We start from the raw sequence: 26,726 nt of genomic DNA on the forward strand, positions 1-26,726 counted from the left end.
TTCAAATGCATCCCTAAAAAGAGTCATCTGTTAAAAATACCAGGTGATGGAAAAAATGAGAGCTTTGGGATACAGACTATTTGACAGACAACAGTCTACCTGTTTTTCGTTGGGTTTCAAGGAATCTGAAAACACATTTTTATTTTTTTTTAAATAGGCTCTATACCCAATGTGGGGCTTGAACTCACGACTTTAAGATTAAGAGTCACATGGTCTACTGATGAAGCCAGCCAGGCACCCCAACAAAATTTATTTTTTTTTTATTTATTTTTTTTTTTAATTTTTTTTTTCAACGTTTATTTATTTTTGGGACAGAGAGAGACAGAGCATGAACGGGGGAGGGGCAGAGAGAGAGGGAGACACAGAATCGGAAACAGGCTCCAGGCTCTGAGCCATCAGCCCAGAGCCTGATGCGGGGCTCGAACCCACGGACCGCGAGATCATGACCTGGCTGAAGTCGGACGCTTAACCGACTGCACCACCCAGGCGCCCCAACAAAATTTATTTTAAAAACTAAGTATCTCAGGGGCTCCTGGTGGCTCAGTCAGTTAAGTGAGTGACTCTTGATTTTGGCTCGGGTCATGAGATCGGCTCTGCACTGGGTATGGAGCTTGGTTAAGATCCTCTCTCCCTCTGCCTCTCCCCCTGCTCACTGCATGCTCTCTCTCTTAGAAATAAATGAATGAATACCTCAAAGGGTTATTAAGCACTTCATTAAAAGATTACAAGTGCCATTTCTTTTCAGAAGTATGTGCATATACATATAAGTACACACACATATATATAACAAACACTTCTGCTGTCTTTTCCTGCCTGTTATGATACAAAAGTAAACTATAAACAAACAAACAAAAGTCCCTTTACCCAGGAATTAGCACTATAGTTTTATTCAATTTGTTCTGTTAGCCACAATTATTTTATGCAGCTATCTATCTGGTCAAACAAATTATGAGAATGTGTACCAGGGGTATTTCAATATTTTATATTCCAGTCCTCCAAATTCAAAAGGATAATTCTGGGAATACTGGCAAATTTAGTTATCTATAGATAAATTATCTTCTTAGCAATTATAAAATAATTTCAAAGTGAATTTATAAACAGAAAAAAGAAGGTTAAAGGGGGTCAATATAAAATTGGGTGGGCCTAAGGAAAAATCAATAACATATGCTATTAGTTTCTGATGAAAAGAGGCAGATAATTTTGTAATGCATAATTTTATAATTCGTCTAATTAGAAAGTGAAATTTATCTGTATTAGAAATTTATCTGCTTTAAGCACAAAAGGCTAAATTGCTTTATGTGCTAATATTTTTATCTTCAACACTTTATCTAGCATTGGTAGTACAAAGATAAAAATTCTTTAAATTATTAACTAAATTAAAAAACTTAACATAATACTTTAATAGTAGGCTAAAAACCTTTCTAAATCAGTTTTCAAAACCAAGATTTTTTTAAAGAAAGGATAATTAGAAAGACCTAAATACTTTCACATTATTTTAAAAACAGTTTATTTTTATCAAAGTAAGACATACACACAGTTTTAAATGTCAAATAGTAATAATCCTAACAGCCAACATTTACTGAGCACGTACATGTGCTAAGCACTATTTTAAGCATCTTAAAATTATTGCCTCATTTAATCCTCAAAATAACTCCAAGAAATAGGTACAATCTATCATCCCATTTTACAGAAAAGGAGACTGAGGCATGGAGACATTGACTAATTTACCTACAGTTACACAGTTACTAAGTAGCAGAACCAGAATTAGAGCCATTTGAATAAAGCTCCTGGCAACAGCCAATAAACTAGCTTTGTCTAAAGAATTGTAACACCATAGAAGAGAACAAAGCAGTTCTCTGTCTTGTTCCTTTCCATTAGAAATTCCTGATATCTGAAGGCAAATAAACTTAACTTTTCGCTATTACTTCTGATATTTACCTTCAAATTTCAACAACATAGTTATGTTATTCCTTAATTTTCAATTTTAAATATAATCTAATGAACTGAATACCTATTGTGGAAGGTGAGGATTTACCTTATTTTTAATTATCCCTCTCTCACTTTGTTTCCCCTAAAGCTCCCATTATAACAATTTTTGGCTCACTGTTCACTGTTGACATTTTTATGATCATAAATATCGCTCACAATTAAGTTGGAATATTTTATTACCTGCCTTTCCTTAAAAAGAACTTTTGTTTGGGGCACCTGGGTGGCTCAGTCGGTTAAGCGTCCGACTTCGGTTCAGGTCATGATCTCATGGGTCCGTGGGTTCAAGCCCCGCATCAGACTCTGTGCTGACAGCTTAGAACCTGGAGCCTGTTTTTGCTTCTGTGTCTCCCTCTCTCTCTCTGCTCCCTCCCTCTTGCCTCTGTTTCTCTCTCTCAAATATAAACATTAAAAAATTTAAAAAAAAACCACAACTTTTGCTTCCCTTAATTTGCTACTTCATCCCTCACTTTAACAGAAATGTCAATCTCTTTAGATTCATTCAACTACGTAAGGGAGCAAAAGCTGCATTTTTCTCCTGGAGACAGCCCTCCTGGAGCCTCCATCCTCTTGATCTAACCCACATCGGCTGCTTTTTCCTAAACCTTCTACACACTGCTGTTCCTGCAGAAGAAATCCTCTGCCTCTCTTCTAGATTGGATTGTATTTTTTTTTTGATCCCGTGTCTTTCTCTTTCTTGGTTTAATTCTTTGTTTTGGTAGAACACATCCTCCTGTAACTTCCTGAGAAAAATGCACTGGAAGTAGATTCTCTGAGACTCTGGATGCCTGGAGATGTTTTTATATACATGCACATACTTGACAGTTCTGATACAAAATTCTAAGTTAAAAAATCATCTTTCCCCAGAATTTTGATCTCCCAGCTTCAGTGTCATTCTTTAGAAAAGTTTGAGGTTATTCTGGTTCTTTTTTGTATATGGTCAGTATATTTTTTTTTCCTGGAAGGTTTTAGGAATCTTTATTCTCCTAGGATTTTGAAAGTTCTCTTTTGCCTTAGTATGTCTTTTTTTTTTTTTTTTTTTTTTTTTTTTTAACTTTCCATGCTTTCAATTTTAAAGGCATGTCTTTTAAGAAAGCATGTCATTCTGTTCTGGCAAGTTTTTTGGTACCATTTATTTGACAAATGTCTTTCAGTGATTTTTTTTTTCAATTTTTAATTCAACTTTTTTGAATTTTAAGTAATTTTTAATCTATATCATTTTAAGAATACTGATTTCATTTTCTTTTGAAGTTTTCTTCTTCATCCTGCATTGTTTCTGTTTCCTTGGCATTCGATGGTTTTGGTTTTTCCTTAAACGTCCATCGATCTTTGGCTATCTACTCATACTTAAGAGTGAGGCAGTTTACCCAAAGAATCCTCCAGCACACAGTGCCAAAGAGAGGGAAGTGTAGACTCAATCTACTTGTTTTCAGTATGCCTCTTACCCTTGGTTGTGCCTAACTGTACTCAAATCTAAAGTATCCCTTTCCCCCAGCGCCTCCCCCGCCCTTCAAAATATCCAAAGTCCCTTTAGTTCAATCTCTCCAGAAGGTAAATTTCCAATCTTCTGCCTAGACCAGAAAGGGAAGTTGCCAGGCTATTGTAGTGCTAATGAAAATGGGTAAATGGGTTTTTAACTGCTTTTCATAACAGCAATCTTTCTATTTCCAGCATTCCCCTAAGCCCAATATACTTTCTAACATTTTTATTCTCAATGCCTGAGCCCCAGTTAAGCAATATAAAAACTGGCTGCCTTCTTGACTCCTTCCTATGTTGCAACTGTCTCTGGTTGACCAGTTAGTTAGTTACTCCTGTTCTCTAGCTTCCAAAAATGGGTTTCTGTTGTCTCCTCTCCCTTCTTTTTGTTTTGGTTATGATCTTTTATTTCTTTATTAATGTCTTAAAGAGATTTCAGGAACAAAAGGCAGTTACTTCCTTACTAACCATTCAAAAAGTAAGTTTTACCTGAGTAAAAACTTAAGACTGTGACAGGTTTCTATATACAGAAGAAAATGCCTACGGAAAGTTATTACTACCACTGATGCTGCTATAATTCACTTACCGATTTTGTTTGTTAACAGCTGTGTCTGCACCATTTAGAACCAGCTCTTTCACTTCTGTTGCACCAAAGTTTTCAACTGTGATCTATTAATTTAAATTTTTAAAAAAAGTCAATGTCAGACTCAAAACTTATTAGATTTTAATAACCTATTATTATAGTCTACCTTTCTCTCATTAAATATAAGAATAAAAAGCTGAGGTAAAATTCTGTGACTACCATAAGCTTATTTGTGAATTCTAAATAAAGCCACACTAGAAGTTTTCATCCTCCGTAGTAGTGTGAAATCCTACTGTGACTAACTACAAATTACCAAATGTTTGGTTAGTTTAGAACAGGAAATGGAGTATTTATTATGTGTAAGACTTTAGAACAATCACTACAGGAGTAAAATATCAGAAAGGATGTTTTCCTTGCACATATAACAGAATACAGGTAGTCAAAATGTATGCAGCCTAGACCTGCCATGCATTCTTCTCACTTGACAGCTCCTACTGTTATATTCCTGTCTTGTTTGCATTCTTGATCATACATGGTTTTTCCAGTATGCACGATTTGGTTTATAAAGATAGCTGGTTATTTTGAAACTTTTTATTTGCTTTACTAGTCTGCTAGTTTTCCTATAAGTATTACCATTCCCAGCTTTGTATCTTTTCTCCTTCTATTCCCTCTTTTTGGAATATTATCCTCTTCTATGAAAACATTTTTTTTTTTAGTACCTGCTATCTATAAAACATTACGGTGGGGTTGAGATAAGAGATGAATAAATCCCTGCTGTGGAATTTACTATCTAGTTAAGGAGGAGAAATGTGTTATATATATAAGCAACTTCTTAAAATAAATGCTGTAATAGAGACATGAACAAAATGCTATCAAACCACAGAGGAAAGAACACTCTCTAACTGGAGGAAGTATGAAAGACCTTGAGGAAGAAATATCCTTTGAAAAGCACCTAGAAGGATGAGTAGGGCCCTCAAAGATTGAGAGGGGATGGAATTTCTGACTGAGCATAGAGACTGGACAGGATACATAGGACAGTAAATATCAAATTCTGAAAACGTATGGCCCTAAAAAACAGGAAGATAAAGTACATGAGAGAATACTGTGTGACATGATAAAACTTGCTATTAATGGAGGAATATAGTGTAAGTTACAAAGAAAGCCAGATTAGAAATAAGACTCTGAAGCCCATCTAAAGCTATTATTATGCAAGCAATAAAGACTCACTGAAAATTTCTGGAAAAGAAATGGCAGTGGGAAGGAATGTTTAAATTACCATAGTTCTTGAATATACTACAGCATTCACAAACTTGGCATTGACAAATTAGAAATTATATTGCTTGGAACCCAAAGTTTCAGTCCATTGAGATAATCAATAAAAATTCAAAGATAATTGATTCTCTTATAAATGAAATTGAATTAAAGAATCAAACCACTGGGAAACCAACCATTCAACCATTATTTATTAAAATAAATTCACTTATTTCATTTTAGCCAAATTTTCTTAAAATTGTACTATGTGCCAATTCTTAAAATGATCAAGAAATGGGTAAACTTTTTTGACGGGGCACATCATTTTTTTGGAAAATTGTGGGATAGGAGAATATAGTATCTGTCAGATTTGACCACAAGATCATAAAGGGGACTATTTGGGGGAAAAACAAATACACAAAGTTTTTAAAAACAAAAAGAAAGAAGACCAAAGGCTTTACCATTTTCACAAGAGTCTAATTAACAACATTTAAACCATTCCATTCTGGAGTGCTTTGTCACAATCCTTGCTGATTTTCTCATCTTTAATTGTCAACTGGTCTACTTCTGCCAGATCCTTGTTTGTCAAGGGCTTTGCATGTGGATGGATAAGTTATTCAACATCCCTTTCACTAAATTAACAAAATTCTGTATCTTTGGTAAGATTTGCAATTTCTTTTTCTAAGTATCATTCCAACGTATTTGCATTTGCACTGTGGTATGTCATTCAACAGTAAGGTAAATAGGCAAGGACAAATATTAATGTAAGCAAAAAGGGATGTCTGAGTAGGAATTAATCTTTTAAGTGGTAAGTTCATTACTGAATTTTCTAATGTATAGTAACTTTTGCTTCTCTAAAGATTCTTGTAATTAACTGCAGACTCAAAAATGAAAACTTGAATAAAGAGGTCTTCTTGTATTTGTAAAGATCTTTAACATAATGATAAAACACTAGGCTCTGAAGTCACAGACCTGGGTATAAATATTATTTCTGACATGTAATGACTGTTTTCAGTTTTCTTCATCTGTAAAATAAGGATAATACCAATCTCATAGGACTGTTATGAGGATTAAATGAAATAATGTACGTACTATGACTAGCAAACAGTTAATGCTCAATAAATGTTAGCTAAAGGGTTAAGAATTCCACTCGTCAACATAAAAGAAACAAAAACCATAAGGCAGGGATGAAGAATAATCAGGTTATTCTAGGTCTTTCCATCTTACCGTAAAATTAAGACAAAATGTTTCCTCGACATCATCTTCTGGATAATCCAGTAATTGTTGCATGCTTCTGCAAAACAACATACATTTTTCTTTGAGGTAAAACATTACTGGGTATTTTGACTGTTTTGCTTATGGATAAATATATATTTCTCATTCATTCTTGATAAAATCCTTTTATGAATCTGTACTCTTGTATTTGTTTCAGAATGGTAGATGTGTAATGGCAAGCTAATGAACAATTTTGAAGGAACAAATAAATCACTCTAAGGTTTTTATCTCTTCTAAATACAAAGGCCATGTGTCCAGCCATTTTTAACATTTGTTCTTATTCATATACAATTTTTATTCCATTTTATGTAATAAATAAGAAACTTTACGTATTCCAGCTAGGAATGAAAGTAATCAGAAGTCCAAGTAAATCATTTAACTATTCTCAGGAAACATTGCCCTCCTAAGTTTATTATCTGATATTTGTAAAATATTGTTAAATTACTAAAAATTTAGGGAATGGTTTTATACACAGAAGTCTTTCAGTAGAAAATTTTGATCTGGGTAACACCACGAGTTCTCCAATATGAGAAGGGTTTTTGTTTATTTTGGAAATTCAACAAGCACAAAATACAATTATTCCTAAAAGGAAAGCTTTCTGTACATTTCTCATTCTCTATTACCTACACTCCATCCTTGTCACTTTTTACAACTAACCTCCCAACATCAGGCACTAGTTCCTTCAAATCATCCAAGGATGGCTTCTTTTTCAGCAGTTTCTTATACAAAGCCAAAGGAAAATGGAGGTCCACAATAGTAAAATTATAAATTGCTAATCCACAGATAACACCAATCAAATGGAACAAATCACTATCTTCAAATGTCTAAAAATAAAAGAAAAAAAAAAGTAAAGACTATTTTCCAAGTTAAAATATTACATTATTTCTGATGACAAAAACAAACACTTGTAGTAGAAAATTTTGAAGACACAGAGTAATGAATAACAAGAAAAAGCTTATTCTCAAGCATATCTCCCTAGGATAATATCAATGTTAGTATTTCTACATTATTTCCATCAATATATTTTCTAAGACAAAATTAAGACCTTGCTAAAATCACAAGTGGCTTTTTCTCCCAGAAATATGAGCATTTCTACATCATTAAATTAATAAATGAAATGATTACTAGAACACTTAATCTGACTTAAATAATTATACATATTCAAAATTTCAAAGATTTAAAAGGCAAAAAGAAAATTAATAAATGCATGTAATCCATTCACAATGATTAAAAAAATTTTTTTACATATTTTCATCAACTGTAAATTCAAAAAAATAATTTAAAAACATTATACTTAAGGTCTTCTCATTCTTCTAATCACAAGTATTTTATCATTAAATATTCTTCTAAAACATGATTTTTAATGGCTGCATATCACTCATATAAAAGTGCCACCGTCTGCAAAGTTAGCTATTTTACTACAGTTGGATTTTATATTATTAAAACATCAAAAACAATGCTTATTTTCCCTCATCTTTAGAGAAGCAACATATAGTAGCAGAAAATTCTGTGAGCATGACAGTTAAAGAGAAAAACATTTTTTATCAGATTTGGGGCTCCACACCTGTTCATTCACTATCTGGCCTCAATGTTTTCAAAGACAAAAACAGTATTTATCTCATAAGGTTGTTGTGAGGATGAGATTAATGTATGTAAAATACTTGTAGCCCGGTTCCTGTAGCACACAGTAAAGGCACTATCAGTGTTAGTTATTCCAACTAGTTAGTGATATTCCAAATATGACGTGTATCATTTCTGCACAGTTTGGAATGTTTGTTTAGGAGAAATTCTAATTTGTAAGAAGAATTTCAAACTCAAATGATAGTTAAGCATAACCCCAAACTGTTTTCCTCCATACCTATTCCAATTTACACTGACATGTTTAGTCCAAGAAAATGGCTATCTTTCCCCATTTTCATCTGTACACACACACAGACACATATTTCTATAGGAGTTAAAAAATGCAAACTTGTTTAGTATGTATTTTTGTCTGCTAGTGATACTGAAAATTAGGGATTTGTGTGTGTTTGTGAAATGCCTCTTTGTATACTTGGCCCATTTACCTTTTGGAGCTAGTGTTTTCTTATATATTTGTATTTGAATTCTTCATATACTATGAGTATTATCCTATGTCATATCGGTTATATATATATATATCCCAGTCTGCTATATACTTCTTAATAATCTTGTTTTTGTTATACATAAATGTCACAGTTTTTTCCAGTGGTCAAATTAGCCTTTTTCCTTTGTGATGTCCTATTCCATGTTGAAGTTCAGACAGTCCTTTTAGAACAGGACAGACCGAATAACATGTTAATATCTCTTCCTCCTAAAATCCCTCTAAACGTGAATAAAGGATTAAAATGGGCATAAACCCACAAGATAAAAGAGAATAGAAAAAATAGGGGAGGGTTTTAATATCACTAAAGAGATGATAATATTTCAAAATATGAAAAGTAGATGGTTAACTGTAGGCTGGTTAGTAGTAGGGTGGTTAACTGATTCAGGAAGCTTAAACTGAAACAGGAGCTTAAGAGAAAAGCCAATGAAAAACAAGCTAATTTGTGCTTCAGACTCAGGGAATGGAAGTAGCAAAAATACCTTTAAAGTCAAGTAGCCCTGCTAGCTCAGTTAGTAAAACATAAGACTCTGAAAGTCAGAGGTACTAACTACAGTAGTTGAAAACAGGATATGTGGTGAAAAGTCCCTTACCTTTCTGGAGACAATGAGCCAAAGTGGCTCTGGAATCTGAGACAGATGGTGCATTAAAAACAAAGGGATCAAAGGGTTCAAGGGGGTTAAGAGGTACAATCCTCCAATTATAAAATAAATAAGTCACACGGTTATAAAGTAGAGCACAGGGAATGTAGTCAATAATATTTTAATAGCTTTGTATGGTGACAGATGGTAACTACACTTCGAGCACTGTACATACACTATGTACGCTATGTGTACTAATGAATCACTATGTTACACACCTGAAACTAATATATATTATATTGAATGTCAACTATACTTCAACTAAAAATGTAATTTAAAAAGTTAAAACAGGGGCTCCTGGGTGGCTCAGTTGGTTAAGCCTCTGACTTCAGCTCTGGTCATGATCTTGAAGTTCATGGGTTCAAGCCCTGCATTGGGCTCTGTGCTGACAGCTCAGAGCCTGCAGCCTGCTTCAGATTCTGTGTCTCCCCTTCTCTCTGCCCTTCCCCTGCTCATGCTCTGTTTCTAAGATAAATAAACATTAAAAAAAATTAAAAAAACAAAACATAGAATACACATACAAAGAAACAAGTGGATCAAACGAAGGTATGCATAGTTAACAATGAGAAATCCCAGCTTCCCTTTCCAGTGTTCAGAACACTACTAGAACACTGGCAGCCAAATTGTAAATGTTGACAATTGATGGTTCTCCTTGAAACACCTCTACCTAATCACTCTATGAATGGTGATTGTAAATCATAAATGTATATACTCAAACTAGGTAGCTTTTCAGTGTCACATTCTTAAATGTGAATAAAAAGCCAAGGATCACAAGAAAAAGACAAAAGAAATAATTGTCTGGTATTCAAAAGTGTCCAGTATTCAACAAAAATTTATGAGACATGCAAAAAAAGAATATGGCCCATTCATAAGAAAAAAAAATTAAATATAAATTGTTGAGAAACACCCAGACACTGGATTTACTAGACAAAGACTTTTTACTGTCTTAAATATGCTCAAATAGCTAAAGGAAACCATGGGGGTGGGAAGTGGGGGGAGAGAACAGAAGAACAATGTCTCCTCAAATAGAGAGTATCAGTAAAGAAAGAGAAATTATGGAAAAGAACTAAAAATTCTGGAGCTGAAAAGTACAATAAACTGAAACAAAAAATTCACTGCAGGGGTACAAGAGATTTGAGCAGGCAGAAAAAAGAATCCATGAACTTGAAGATAGGCCAATTGAGATTATCTACTTTGTTGAACAGCAGCAAGAAAAAAAATGAAGAAGTATGAACAGAGTCTAACAGATCTGTGGGATACCATCCAGTGTACCATCATATAGACAGGAGAGTCCCACAAGGAAAGGAGAGAGTGAGGCAGAAAGAATATATGAAGAAATGGTTAAAAATTTCTTAAATTTGATAAAAGACATAAATCTAACATCCAAGCAGCTCAACAAACTCGAAATCCACATCCAGACATATTTTAATCTAAGTGTTGAAAGTCAATTACAAAAAGAGTGTTGAAAGCAGCAAAAGAGAAGCAACTCATCACAGCAGGGCTCCTCAATAAGATTAATAGCTGATTTCTAATCAGAAACCATACATGTCAAAGACAGTGGAATGACACATTTAAAGAGCTGAAAGAAAAAACTGTCAAGCAAGAATTCTACATCCAGGAAATCTCAGATAAAGAAAAACTGAGGGAGTTTGTTGCTACTAGACCTTCCTTACAAGAAATGCTAAAGTTCAGTAGGCTGAAAGAAAAGGATGCCACACAGTAACTCAAAGCCATACAAAGAAAAGAACTCTGTTAAAGGTAGCTACACAAGTACATATAAAAGTTAAAATTATTATATTTTTGACTCGCAACTCCCTTTTTTTCTATATATGGTTTAAAACTCAAACGTGTAAAGTAAGTATAAATCTACATTAATGGGCATACAATGTATAAAGCTGTAGGGTGTGACAATACCAAAGAGGAAGGGACAGAGCTGTTTCAGGAGCAGAGTTTCTGCATAGTATGGAAGTTGGTATTAATTCAAACAAGATTGTTATAAATTTAAGGTGTTAATTGTAATCCTCAGAGCAACTACTCAGGGAAAAAAAATATGTATATATATATATATATACATACATATATATATATATAGAGAGAGAACATATATGTATACATATATACATACATCTATATATATATATAGAGAGAGAGAGAGAGAGAGAGAGAAAGGGAAATGAGAAAAGAATCAAAAAAACACACTAGACAAAACAATCAATTAAATTTTTAAAAAAGACAGTAATGGAGGCACTGAAGAATAAGAGAGATAGGACTTATAGGAAACAAACAGTAAAATGGCAGAAGTGCTTATTCAGTAACAGCTTTAAATGTAAATGAATTAAATTCTGCAATCAAAAGGCAGAAACTAGCAGAACAGATTTTAAAAAACCATTATTCAACTGTAGCCAGTCCCTACTTTACAATGGTTCGACTTCCGATTTTTTTATTTTACAGTGGTGCAAAAGTGATACTCCACCAGTAGAAACCATTCTTCACATTTTAGATTTTGATCTTTTCCTGGGATAGCAATATGCAACTATGTGCCGATCAGCGACAGTAAGCCACAGTTCCCAGTTAGCCATGCAATCATGAGGGTAAACGACCAATACACTTATAACCATTGTGCCCATACAACCAGCCTATTTTTCATTTTCAGTACACTATTCAATAAATTACGTGTGATATTCAGTATTTGGTTATGAAAGAGGCTTAAGATGATTTTGCCCAACTACAGGCTGTTCTGAGCATGTTTAGTATAGGCTAGGCTAAACTCTAATGTTTGGTTGGTTAGGTGTAGTCAATGCATGTTTAACTTACAAAATTTCCAATTTACAGTGGGTTTATTGAAACATAACTCCAGGGGCGCCTGGGTGGCACAATCGGTTAAGCGACCGACTTCAGCCAGGTTACGACCTCGCAGTCCGTGAGTTCGAGCCCCGCGTCGGGCTCTGGGCTGATGGCTCAGAGCCTGGAGCCTGTTTCCAATTCTGTGTCTCCCTCTCTCTCTGCCCCTCCCCCGTTCATGCTCTGTCTCTCTCTGTCCCAAAAATAAATAAACGTTGAAAAAAAAAAAAAAAGAAACATAACTCCATAGTAAGTCTAGGAAGATGCTGTGCATGCTGTCTACAAGTCTCACTTTAAATTCAAAGACACTAGATGGTGAAAGTTTGAGGGGTCCCCAGGTGGCTCAGCTGGCTGAGCATCAGACTTCAGCTTAGGTCATGATCGCAAGTTTGAGCCTCACATCAGGCTTGCTGTTGTCAGTGCAGAGTCTGCTTCAGATCCTCTGTCCCCCTCTCTCTGCCCCTCCCTCGTTCGTACTCTCTCAAAAAAAAAAAAAAAAGTGAGAGTTTGAAAAAAATGATATGTCATGTAACTAGTAACCAAGAGAGAGATGAGTGGCTATACCAGTATCAGACAAAATAGACTTTAAATTAAAAATTATTACAAAAGATGAAGACATATTCTGATAAGCATCAATTCAAGAAGATGTAACATTTATAAATATATACATACCTAACAATACAGCTTCAAAATACACACAAAACTGACACAATTGACAGGAGAAATATGATTCTAAAATAATAGTTGGAGGCTTAATATCCCAATATTCAATATATCAATAATGGATATAACAATCAGAAGATCAATAAGGAAATAGAGGACCTGAACAACACTACAGAATGACCAGACTGAACAGACAGCTTGGAACACTCCATTCAATAACAAGAGAATACATTATTCTCAAACGCAAATAGGATATTTTCCAGGAAAGACCATATGTTAGGTCAAAAATTAAGCCTCCAAAAATTTTAAGTTTATTTATTTATTTTTGAGGCAGAGGGGAGGGAGGGAGGGAGACAGAAAATCCCAAGTAGGCTCTACACTGTTAGTGCAGAGCCCGATACAGGGTTTGAACTCACGAACTATGAGATCATGACCTGAGATGCTTAAATGACTAAGCCACCCAGGCGCCCCTCCTTCTGCCTTGTTTTTTTTTTAATAGATTTATTTTTAAGTAATCTCTATACCCAAGTGGGGCTTGAACCCAGAGATCAAGAGTTGCAGCTCCACTGGACTGAGCCAGCCATGGACCCTCTATATTTCCTTCTGTTGTTGATTTCCAGTTTCATTCCATAGTAATCAGAAAATTAATTTTTTATGATTTTAGTCTTTTTCAATTTATAGAGGCAATTTATAATTCCCAATCCGTAGGTAAATTTGTAGTTACAAACATATATATTAAAAAAGAAAATGGGTGGGGGGATGGGCTAAATGGGTAAAGGGCATTAAGGAAGACACTTGTTGGGAGTTATACATAGGGAATGAATCACTGGAATCTACTACTGAAATCACTACTGCACTATATGCTAACTTGGATGTAAATTAAAAAATAAATTAAAAAAAAAAAAAGAAAAAATATCTCAAATCAATAATCAAACTTCATACCCTAAGGAACTATAAAAAGAAGAACAAACTAAACCTGAAGCTAGTAGAGGGAGATAACAATAAAGATGAAAGTGGAGATAAATAAAATATAGGAGAGAAAAATACATAGAAGCAACAAAACTAAAAGTTGATTCTTTTAAAAAAGCAACAAAACTGACAAACCTTTAGTTAGAATGACCAAATAAAAAAAAAGACTCACATTACTAAAATCAGGATTGAAAGTGGGGACATAACTATCATCCTTACAGAAATAAAAAGGATTGTAAGATAATACTATGAACAACCATGTAACAAAATAGATAATCTAGATGAAATGGGCAAATTCCTAGGAACATACAAACTACCAAACTGACACCAGAAGAAAAAGAAACACAACCTGTAACAAGAAACTGAATCACTAATCAAAAACCTTCCAACAGGGGCACCTGGGTGGCTCAGTGGGTTAAGTGTCTGACTTTGGCTCAAGTTGTGGTCTCAGGGTTCTTGAGTTTGAGCCTCTGTCAGAGCCTAATTCTTGTTCTCTGTCTCCCTCTCTCTGACCCTCTCCTGTGTTTGCACTCTCTCACTCTCAAAAAATAAACATTAAATAAACAAAAAAACCTTCCAACAAAGAAAAGCCTATGACCAGATTCTACCAAACATTTAAAGAATAATTGAGGGGCGCCTGGGTGGTGCAGTCGGTTAGGCGTCCGACTTCAGCCAGGTCACGATCTTGCAGTCCGTGAGTTCGAGCCCCGCGTCGGGCTCTGGGCTGATGGCTCAGAGCCTGGAGCCTGTTTCCGATTCTGTGTCTCCCTCTCTCTGCCCCTCGCCCATTCATGCTCTGTCTCTCTCTGTCCCAAAAATAAATAAACGTTGAAAAAAAAAATTAAAAAAAAAAAAAAAAAAAAAAGAATAATTGACACCAATTTTTCCTCTTCCAAGAAATGGAAGAGGGAACACTTTCTAACTCATCTGTGAGGTCAAATACCATGACACCAAATACCGACAAAGGCATCACAAACACCAAAAAGAAAACTATAGACCAGTATTCTTAATAAATAAGGATAGAAAAATCATCAACAGAATATTAGCAAACTGAATCCAGCAGCATATTAAAGTATTATATACCATGACCAAGTGGGCTTTATCTCAAGAACACAAGGTGGTTCAACATAAGAAAACGCACCAATGTAATACATCACATTAATGGAATGAAGGAAGGAAACCACATGATCATCTGGATGCACAAAAGCATCTGACAAATACCACTCTCTTTCATGATAAATATACTCAACAAACTAGGCATAAAAGAGAACTTCCTTAACGTTAAAAAGGAATTTATGAAAAATCTAACATCCCACCAGATCAGGAAAAACAAAAGCATGTGCACTCTTACCAACTTGTATTTGACAGTGTACTGGAAGTTCTAGCCAGGGCAATTAGATGCAAGAAAAAGAAATAAAGGTATCTAAATTGGAAGGAAAGAAGTAAAATTAAATCTATTGCATTTGTGGATGCCATGATCTCGTATAAAGAAAATCCATCCACAAAACAATCTAGAGCTGATAAATGAATTTAGCAAAGTTGCATAATACAAGATTAAAACACAAAAAGTAGTTGTATTTCTTTTAGTATCTGTGCTGCCAAAGCGAGCATAATGTTGTATTTCTATACCTAGCAGTGAACAAACCAAATATAAAATTTATACAAAGCTACAGTAAACAAATAGTGCTGTACTGACATTAAGGACAGAGATATATATATATATCTCACTAGAATAAAAAACTAAGAGTCCAGAAATAAATCCATATTTATGCAGTCAATTAAATTTCAACAAGGGTACCAAAACCATTCAGTAAGGAAAGAACAGCCTTTTTAACAATAGTGGGACAACTAGTTATTCACATGCAGAGAATGAAGCTGAACTCTTACCTCACACCATAGCCAAAAATTAACTCAAAATAGACCAAAGACCTATAACAGCTAAAACTGTAAAACTCTTAGAAGAAAATTCACAGGTTAATCTTCATGACTTTGCAATAGTCATGGGTTCTTAGTTATGACACCAAAAGCACATGCAACAAAAGAAAAAAATAGATAAATAAGACTCCAACAAAATTTAAAACTTTTATGTGCAAAAAGATATTATCAAGAAAGTGAAAAGGCAACCATAAAACGGGAAAGAATATTTGCAAATCACATATCTGATAAGAGTCCAGTATCCAGAATATACAAAGAACTCTTCAAACTCAACAAAATGACAATCTAATTTTAAAATGAGCAGAGGGCTTAAAAGACATTTTGCTAAAGAATGTGACAAATCAAACACATCAACTAGCCATTAAGGAAATGCAATTTAGTACCCCAGCACTTCATACCCACTATACTAATAAGAAATATATATATAAATAAAAACATTTTTGAAATATAGAATTTTAAAAAAAGGAAAATAGCAAATGTTGCGCATGAAGTAGAGAAATTGGAATCCTCACATACTGCTGATGGGGAGGTAAACAGTTTGGTGGTTCCTTAAAAAGTCAAACTGAATTATATAATATGACCTAGCAATTCCACTCCTAGGAATACACCCAAACTAATTGCAGTGTGCAAACAAAAACTTGCACATAAATGTTCATAGCAGCATTATTCAGAGCATTTTACCAAAAGAGGTAAATAGCCCAAATGTCTATTGACTGATGGATAAACAAAATGAGGTATATTCATACAAATGAATATTATTCAGTTAAATGGAATGAAGTACTGATATGTGGTACAGCATGGATGAACCTTAGAAGCATGCTAAGTGAAAGAAGCCAGCCACAAAACGCCACATATTGTACAACTTCATTTACAGCAAATATCAAGAAAAGACAAATCCACAGAGACAGACAATAGAGTAGTGGTTATCAGGGGCTGGAGGGAGAAGGAAATGAGGAATAACCGCTTAACATGTACAGGTTTCCTGTTGAGGTGATGAAATGTTCTGGAACTAGAAAGTGGTGCTGGTTGCACAACACTGTGAATATACTAAATGCCACTGAATTGTACATTAAGAAAACTCCTAAAATGGTGAATTTTGTTATGAATTTTACTTCATTAAAAAAAGTTTTTAAAAGAACATATAGCCTTCTGCCTTCTCCCTCTCCTGGTCAGGACTGAGGTTTAGGGTAATACACTTACTCTGAGGTAGTGGTCCAGTATGTCTAGGGCTGAGCTTTCAGCCAGTGTAGCAAGAAGAGCGACTACATACAGGGTAGATTAAGTAAGTATCTTGAAGATGATAGCTATGAAGTTTCTCACTGGCGATTTAAGTCACATAAAATGGACAAGAAGGCTAGAGTAAACTCTATGGTGTTTGCATAGTATAGAGATATCAGTATGATCTCACAGTTAGAAACCATACATATGTTGGAAATCATGAGATGTGTACATATGTGTACACACATATGTGTGTACATACACATAGTTCCTAACTCTGTCTGCTGAGAATCTGAAAGCAATGACTATCTGGTAGCAGTTGAGTACACTTAGCATTCAGAGCACGATTTCTGAATACTATTTCCATCTGAAGAAGCGAGGGCTTTTAAGGAGAAAAGGCTAATGCTAGAGCTGGGGTAAACACATGAAGAGCCTATAACATTTATTGTACCAAATGAAAAGAATAATTAAGGAAAAATTGGGACACATCAAAAGTACACAAAAGAGGAACCAGTTCAACAGGGCTCCCACTGGTGAAATCAAAATAAACTGAAAAGATCTCACAGAGATCCACAATAAAGCTTGTTAAGACTGCCCCACCCCTGGTCTCAAAACATTACCTCTCTGCAGAACTGAATGAAGTCCCACAGAACTCTCTGTGTTCCTAGCAGGACAGGCCTCCACCCCATATACCCTCTTAAATTCTATCTACCATACCATTAACAAACTACCCCACAAGACCAAGCCAAGAAGGAGACTGTAATTCAATCAGATTATCCACCTACCTCAAAGGTCATCAGGACTACTCCACCATGTCTTACATGTCTGCTTCTCAACATAGGAAGCCTCAAACTCACAGGTTATCCCTAATCCCATTTTATGTGGCACCGTACAGGCCCTAAAATCTGACACAATCTTACAACTATCTTTGCTCCACTAAACGCTTTCACTGTTTGCCCTGGAACTCACAATCTATCATTTGGAAAATTGCCCATATCCTAAAATTCTATCCAAATTTTCCTTCCTCTTTTGTAAATGAAGAAGACTGTCTTCTGAGGACACTATTTCCCCTGTAGCTCTCATAAATGGTGTCTGTTTTCTCTTCCAACCCTTCATACGATTCGGCATAGAAGTTAAGTCTCCTGGCTCTTCACTCCTTCTAGGTCTCCTTCCATTTGCCTTCTTAAAACCCCCAGCTCCTCTAAAAAACAGGGAAACTGCATATAACCCTGCTACTGCACTGCTCTCTATTATTTGTACAGCTCTCCTGGGAGTATACTCAAAGGACAAAAAAACCAAAAAAACCCTGCAAAAACAAGTTAAAAAAAAAAAAGAAACAACTATTTTCAGCTTTTATCATGATACTGGGTGGTAATGTTGGTACTGTTAGGCAGCAAACGTAGAGTTTTGGAGTATTTTTTCATACCAAGTACACCAGATAGTAAGGAAGCTACGAAAGAGTAATAAAGTTGTATCAAAAGAACTCAGATGCCAACTTGCAGAGCTCTCCCTAGACAAAGATAAGATAATATGAGCATCAATAAAGATAATAATAACTATGATGGACTAAAAACATCAAATATGTTTAAATCCATGAAAACAAAACTGAAAAAATAAATTGTCATCACTGGAATATGCCAATGAACAGATCCATTCTTTTGAAAAATTGTTAACTACAGAGAGAGAATCCATTCCCATATGAATTGTACTACTAAGGAACCAAATACTACATAGAGGGAAATTTCTCTGTATAGAAGTACCCACGCCAATAAAATGAAAAAGAAATGTTAGAGTAGCACCATTCTGCAACCCCTAATAAATTAATGAGACACTGATCATCAATGACTGCTAATATCACAAAGGATAGTCAGCCTCCTGAAATATGAATAAATAACACATCAAGGTTTTTAGAACCAATAGTAAAATATTCTACTCAAATTCTTTCAACTCATTCTACAAACTGAACCATCCGTCATTTATACTCTCTAAACCAAGGGGCAGTGAACTTTCTGTAAGGGAAAAGATGGTAAATATTTCAGGCTTTGTTGATAATACAGTCTTTGTCTTAACTACTCAACTCTGCCTCTCCCAGCTGTAGCTAGAAAACAGCCATGAACAATAGGTAAAAAAGTGGGCATGACTTTATTTACAAGAACATGTGCTGGAAAGAACTTAGTTTATGGACTGTAATTTGCTGCGTAGTTACCTCTGCCCTAAACGATAAGTTAGAAAAATCAATGATTGCTACTGATAAATTAATTCTTCCCAGAAGAGAAGTTAATCTGGTAATAATTATTCAATCCTAAATCTAAATCAGCGGAAAGAAAGGTCATCATTCTCAGGCTGACCATTCCTTTATTTTGCTAACTGGAAATGTGTGGGAAGCATTAATGTGTTCTGATGACTTTGAGTCCAAAAGTTTGTAATTTTTCAAATTGTGGTAAAGCAGATCTCTGAATAAAATGTTAGGAATTCTGTAATAACTCTTATTTACTGAGTTTACTTGACACATGTAGGTATACATACATAGGTATATACATAGAAATAATTTAGATGGTTGGACTTCACCTTATCAGAAAACCAAATGAGCCTGGAATCTTCATAATACCTAAACATGCCATATTTAGGATCCAATAATTCCCTCATGATGAGCAAGAAAAATTCTTTGCGTACTCCTCCTGCATCAACAGCATCTTCTCCAACAAATATAACCTAAAATAGCATAATGCAAACACTGAATGTAAAGAAATGGAAGTATATTCTGGAGAGCCCATAACGTGTAATTTATTACAATAAATGCTCAGCAATTAACAGTTTAAAAAAATTTTTTAGGTTTTTATATAGTTTTATTTATTAAGTTTCAAAGATACATTAAAAACAGAAAAACTTTAAATGTATTTTCTGAATAAAGTCCCAATTATATAATAGAAAATGTCAAATTACCTTGAGTGGCTTTTTGTAGTCTATATTCTTTGTTTTCCTAAGGACTTCCATTGCATCTCCTACAATATTTTCTCTGCGCACAACTAGAATTAAGCAGGGATTCACAGATTCAATCACCGGGAGAAAAAGAGAGGAGACATTCTGTCTATGGGCCTGGTCAATAGCCATCTAGAAAACAAAAGATTAAAATTTTAATACAATGCTATAAAGAAACTAAGGTGACTGGGTAAGCTAACTTCTACCTATTAATTATAATCCTAGATTTATAATTCCTATAATAGTTCCTATGCTACTTAATTCACATAACACCTAACACAGTACCTAATAGAGCATAAGAGCTTAATAAACTGTATTCTCAGCATAATGAGTGTCCTATTGAATGTTTTTTTTTAATGTTTTAATTTTAGAGAGAGGGAGACAAAGAGAGAGGGACAGAGGATCAGAAGTGAACTTTGTGCTGACAGCAGAGAGCCCAATGCAGGGCTCAAATTCATGAACCGTGAGATCACGACCTGAGCCAAAGTCAGACGCTTAACCTACTGAGCCACCCAGGCGCCCCTTGAATACTTTTATACTAATGTATAGCTAATGATACCATTATGCAAGCATGGAACTATAATAATATGGTAAATCTAAACACTGCTATTTCTCAAAAGATAAGCGGGATGAAGAGTGAGGAGAAAAAGAAAACAGCATTAAAACAACCTCAAATGAGAATAAGGAACAGCCTGGCTGAGGAGTTATTATAGAAATTCATTTAGTAGGGGCGCCAATGTGGCTCAGTCTGTTAAGCATCTGGCTTTTGATTTCGGCTCAGGTCATGATCTCACAGTTCGTGAGTTTGTGGGATGGAGCCCTGTGTCAGGGTCTGCACTGCCAGCACAGACCTTGCTTGGGATCTCTTCCTCTCCCTCTGCCCCTCCCCCCAGCTCGTTCTGTTCTCTCTCTCTCACGAATAAACATTAAAATAAATAAATAAATAAACATAAAAAAAAAAAAAAAGGAAAGGAATTCATCTAGAAGAGTGATCACCATGTTCACAAACCAAGCATTTGGCTTTCACCATTTAAAGCCTTTGTTCATTTCCTATGGTTTTCCCAGTGTTCTTATTCTAAAATGGAATGTACTATGTATTAAAAGCATGCGGTGATTATTGTTTTAAGAAAGACCATCAAAAACTGGTTCACCAGTTGTTAGTATAAACCCTACAAAAATCTTTCTCCTGGATGCGCTTGGATAGCTCAGTCAGTTGAGAGACCAACTTTTTTTTTCCCTAATGTTTATTCATTTTTGAGAGAGAGACATAGCACGTGTCGGGGGGGGGGGGGGGGGGGGCTGGTGTAGGGCAGAGAGAGGGGAAGACAGAATCCGAAGCAGGCTCCAGGCTCTGAGCTATCAGCACAGAGCCCGATGTGGGGCTTGAACCCACAAACGGTGAGATCATGAACTGAGATGAAGTCAGATGCCCAACCAACTGAGCCACCCAGGCGCCCCAGGAGACCAACTCTTGATTTCAGGTCAGGTCATTAAACCAGGGTGGTAGGATCAAGCCTTGCATTGGGATCCACACTGAGTGGTGAGCCTGCTTAAGATTCTCCCTCTTGGGGCATTTCTCAGTTTCAGCTCAGGTCACGATCTCACATTTCGTGAGTCTGAGCCCCAATCGGGCTCTAAGCTGACAGCATGGAGCCTGCTTGGGTTTCTCTCTCCCTCTCTCTCTGCCCTTCCCCCACTTGTGCTGTCTCTGTCTCTCTCAAAATAAGTAAATAAACTTAAAAAAAAATTTATAAAAATTTTTTAAAAAATTAGCCTTAAAAAAGAACAAAGATTCTCACTCTCTCTCCCTTTGCTCCTCTTCCCTGCCTGCGTATACACGTGCTTACTCTCTCTAAAAATAAAATGTGTATTATTTCCTCTAATGATGAAAATGGATATAAGCACATATGTAAAATTCCCCCTAGTGTTTATTATTTAAATATCTAGAGGCATTTAAAATACCAAAGGCTGGGGGCGCCTGGGTGGCGCAGTCGGTTAAGCGTCCGACTTCAGCCAGGTCACGATCTCGCGGTCCGTGAGTTCGAGCCCCGCGTCAGGCTCTGGGCTGATGGCTCAGAGCCTAGAGCCTGGAGCCTGTTTCCGATTCTGTGTCTCCCTCTCTCTCTGCCCCTCCCCCGTTCATGCTGTCTCTCTCTGTCCCAAAAATAAATAAACGTTGGAAAAAAAAAAAAAATTAAAATACCAAAGGCATTTATTTTAAAGGAATGAAAACAGCTATCAAAATTGGGGTGGGGTGCTGATAATTTTTTAAAGCATTTTTAGATTTTAAGAGCTCAAACTTTCTTCTTACCCTTTTCTTAGTCCTTAGCCTCTATAGTCTGATATTCTATACTAGAAAATAAAACTCAAAACCTTTTTAAATTTACAGGCTCAAAAGATACAGCACATCTACTATAGTTCTTAAAATGATAATGTAAGTTATTTAAAAAAAAAAACAAACCCTCATTATAAATGAAAAAATGTTCAACATAAAACAGAGCAGACTGGGGGAGAAAGGAGATGGAAGAGCAGGAGACGACCAACCTCAGGAAAATGTCTTACTTATTACTAACACTTTCTTCAAGGAAATTTCATATCCTCCCCCTAACAAGTGATCAAATACCTCTTTAACATCACATCACCTCTGGTTACTTCCATCTTTTACCAAGTATATAAATATGGAATACATAATGAAGCAAGATTTGAAACAAACCCAAGTTTATCAAGTAAGCTAATAAAACTGTTTATAAAGATTACATATTTCTACAATGAAAGATGTTTATACCATTTTTTAGATATAAATGACTAAAAGCTAAACTATTCTATTTTCATTTAAATATATATAAGCCTTCATAATAGTACACTTGTCACATGCAATTATAAGGTACCTTTGCAAAGGTACAGAATGTTCCCAAAGATTACAGATTATAGGCAAACTTCAAATATTTACTTTTTAAAAAAAAATGTTTTATTTATTTTTGAGAGAGAGAGAGAGAGAGAGAAAACGAGGGGGGAAGGGGCAAAGAGAGAGGGAGACACAGAATCCAAAGCAGGCTTCAGGCTCTGAGCTGTCAGCACAGAGTCTGATGTGGGGCTTGAACCCACAAAGTGCAAAATCATGACCTGAACAGAAGTCAGATGCTTAACCAACTGAGCCAACCAGGTGCCGCAACAAATATTTACTTTTTAAAAACATTACAGAAACAATTCCAAAACCATTCTCAAGTCAGTTAGTATTAAACTATATCTTACCTGCATCTGTAAGACTGCATCTGTTTGTAACAGAGTAGTTTTTGCTTGGGCATCAAATACAAATGGATATGTGCAGATTGTAACAGGAATATCTGCCAACTGGAAATAAAATTAACTTATTAGAACAAACTGATTTGTGATATATTTTTTGTAGGTACTGTCATTTCTTTTAAAGCTGATCATATTCTTGGTTTATTCACCTGTATGTTATCCAGGAATTATAAATATTGTGCTTCCTTTCAAATATGGAATTTTTACTGATTATCAGATGAGGCACTGGAATAACCCCCATTCTCAATAACCTCAATTTTAGGAAGGAATTATATACTTGAAAGTACATACAATTGTAAATTACAAGGATCTTTTGCTTAACATGTATTAACTTCAAGATTCAGTGAATTAGGAGGCAAATATATCTTAAAGTTGGGGGCTCCTATGTTAAATACATTACCCAGTTCTAGAGTACCCAGGGCTACTCTAGCAACTGAGGCCAATGATAAGCAATCTGCTTATTCATTCATTTAACAGTTATATACTGCATGCCGTTAGGGTACCAACACTATTGTAAGTCAACAATCTTTCATTCATTTAACCTACAAAATAAGTACCATGAAGTACCATTATTTTCTGTCAATCTTTAAAGCTGAGAAACCGGATTATTACCATTATCACACATTACCCACCTTACAGACAATTATTTAACCTAGCAAGTAATACAGTGATTGACTGCTAAGTATTTTAACAATGCAGAAAAATACAAAGATCTATGAACTTCTAGTCACAGATTCCTGCAGTCAAAGGAGGCCGTATTCCTACCACCTACCCAACAAGGCAATGTTTCTGTGTCAGCCCTGAAACGGAGACCCTGCTGTAAGGTTTCTAGTGAAGACTTTCAATACACCATGAAAAAAATCCACTTCTTATGTGCTTAGGAAGTTCTTCTTATTAAGTCTGAATCTACATTTATAAACATCACTATGCATTACCTTGTTTTGTATTGCAATCTTCATTGCAGGGAAGCCTATATGGTTTAAAATATTTCAAGTGCCCATGCTCTCTCTAAATTGTCTTTTTTCCATAGTAAACATTCCCAGTTTTTCCAGCCATTCTGACAATACTATGGTTTCCAGCCCTTTTCCATCTCGACTGCCTTCTTTTAAATGTATTTTAATTTATGTAAGTCTCTCTTAAAAACAAACAAAATAATCTAACAGGGCCCAATCAGTACAGAATACAACGAGACTATCAACTCTTTGTTGTCAACATGTAAGACAGCATCGTGGGTTCTATTAACCTTACAGTAAATTATCATTTTTTGTTATTTTTCATATGACAATTTTTACCTTGATCCTGTATTTGTGTCACTACCTATTGATGATAGAATGTCATTTCACGATTCTGAAATTTAAAACTACCAAAATGATTTCTCAGGTCCCTTTTGGCTTCAAAAGTCTATGATTTCATAATTTCATGTGCTATTTCTATGTGAAGGTAAGGAAGCAAACAATATTAGGCCTATAATATAAAGTTAATTCTAAATGCTTCACTGGTTCAAGTCCTGGGAAAAATGCAAAACAAAACAAGAAAACCTGAAGTCTATAATGAAAGTATAAAAGAAGTATTATAACAATTCCAAGTATTAAAAAGGTTATTCAGGTTTGTTGATAATCTAAACCAAAGTGCTAAAACTTTATATGCTAAGACAGTATATTATACAAAGTGAGGAAGATGACCATACTGAGTTTATTCAACTTTATGATGATCATTTTGAGTATTAATTATTAGCTCAAAAATTGAAGATCATTTTAGTTCTATAAAATATTTTTTGCCTTACTGGGTAAGCATTTGTCAGATTTTAAAAGTTTGCTTTTTTATATTACAAAGGACATGTGTTAATTTTATACTGGAAGACTTTAGGAGGGTAGACATTATTTTAAAGCAAATATTGTTGGGGTGCCTGGCTGGCTCAGTCAGTACAATATGCGACTCTTGATCTCAGGGTTGTGAGTTTGAGTCCCACATAGGGTGGAGAAAATAAAATCTTAATTAAAAATTATTTTTTTATTTTTAAAATAGAAATCTTTTTTTTTTTTTTTTTAAGAGAGAGAGAGTGGGGGAGAGGGGCAGAGGGAGACAGGGGGAAAGAATACTAAGCAGGCTCCATGCTCAGAGTGGAGCCTGACATGGGCCTCAATCCCACAACCCAGGGATCATGACCTGAGCTGAAACCAAGAGTCAGACATTCAACCAACTGAGCCATCCAGGCAGCCCCAAAATAAAATTAAAAAATAATAATAAAGCAAATATTGTTGAAAGGCATCATACAAGTGTAATGATAATTAAAACAGAGGTTTTAATTTTCTTCAAAAAACTCCTTTGAAATGTTATATAGGACAACTCCTATATAGTCATTAAAAAATTTTATATATATGGATAGATAGCTATATCTACCTATATATAAATTTATCAAACTAAACAGGAAACTTGCTCTCCTATTACTTAAGATAAAACAGAGTATATCTTACTCTGAACATGAGACTTTATTACACCAAACTTACCTCAGTTAATCCATGGTTGACATCCTAAGACAGCAGTGCAGAACGTAACAGTAATGAGGAAAGAGCAATGTTAGTGTCCAAATTTAACTATTTCTATTCAAAGTAGCATTTCATATATTTTGCTACAGAATACTGAATTAATGAAGTAGACCAAAATATACCTACAACAAAACTTACCCTTTCCATGTGCATCTTATATATCTATACCTATAAAACTAAGACCTTTCTTTCATGTATCTTGTGGTCATAAAATTATCAAGGCTTGAACATAATGAAATTTGGCTTTAGCAACTAAGCACCCCAATTGGAGAATTCAGGTAAAATGCGGAAACTAATCCTAAGTCCTAAGCTTGGTCTTGAAGAAGTCATTTTATGTCTTAGTTTCTCCACCTGGAAAATGGAGAAAATATTCCCCAACTTCTCCCCAAGGACTTGGTTAAATCTTGACAAAATGCTTGGAAAGTATTTAGCATATTAAAATACTATATGGAAACAAAGTGAAGAAAATAAGCCATTAAATGTTTTTACTTGTCAGAAATAACGAAAACTTAGGATATCTTACATTAAGGATTCTTTAACACTGAATTAGCTTAAAACTGAAAGTACAAAGGGGCGCCTGGGTGGCTCAGTCGGTTAAGCATCTGACTTCTGCTGAGGTCATAATCTCGCAGTCCATGAGTAGAGCCCTGCATCGGGCTCTGGGCTAACAGCTCAGCTCAGAGCCCGGAGCCTGCTTCAGATTCTGTGTCTCCCTCTCTCATGCTCCTCCCCTGCGTGCACTGTCTCTCCCTCTCTCAAAAAATAAATAAACATTTAAAAAAAAAAATGTGTTTTTAATTGAAAGTATAGGACAGGGTTTAGGAGTTGGTAAACAGAAAGAAAAAATGAGGAGAGAAAGAGAGATTTATGAAGGGAATAATAATGGATATTATAATGAAAGCTTACTACTTCACTCAACAGAAAGATACACTTTCTTGCAG

The 26,726-nt window shown here is 35.1% G+C and overlaps 1 protein-coding gene across 8 annotated transcripts in view; it reads right to left on the reverse strand.

The window, feature by feature from the left end:
- Window positions 1–26,726, reverse strand: part of HERC4 (HECT and RLD domain containing E3 ubiquitin protein ligase 4) — a 139,033-nt gene that overhangs the window by 7,496 nt on the left and 104,811 nt on the right. For 5 of the 8 annotated variants that reach the window (XM_025918446.2, XM_086679830.1, XM_086679827.1 and 2 more), the window contains 7 exons: window positions 25,747–25,770; window positions 23,189–23,287; window positions 19,901–20,068; window positions 19,526–19,669; window positions 7,229–7,395; window positions 6,524–6,590; window positions 4,049–4,131 (listed from right to left, as the gene is read on the reverse strand). In XM_025918446.2, coding sequence (XP_025774231.1) covers window positions 4,049–4,131; window positions 6,524–6,590; window positions 7,229–7,395; window positions 19,526–19,669; window positions 19,901–20,068; window positions 23,189–23,287; window positions 25,747–25,770 — 752 coding nt within the window. The remainder of the gene's footprint in view (window positions 1–4,048; window positions 4,132–6,523; window positions 6,591–7,228; window positions 7,396–19,525; window positions 19,670–19,900; window positions 20,069–23,188; window positions 23,288–25,746; window positions 25,771–26,726) is intronic. The other 3 variants (XM_025918447.2, XM_086679829.1, XM_086679831.1) reach the window with 2 other exon arrangements.

The sequence above is a fragment of the Puma concolor genome, chromosome D2 (assembly GCF_028749965.1).
Source record: "Puma concolor isolate L17-30 chromosome D2, mPumCon1.1.hap2, whole genome shotgun sequence".
NCBI lineage: Eukaryota > Metazoa > Chordata > Mammalia > Carnivora > Felidae > Puma > Puma concolor.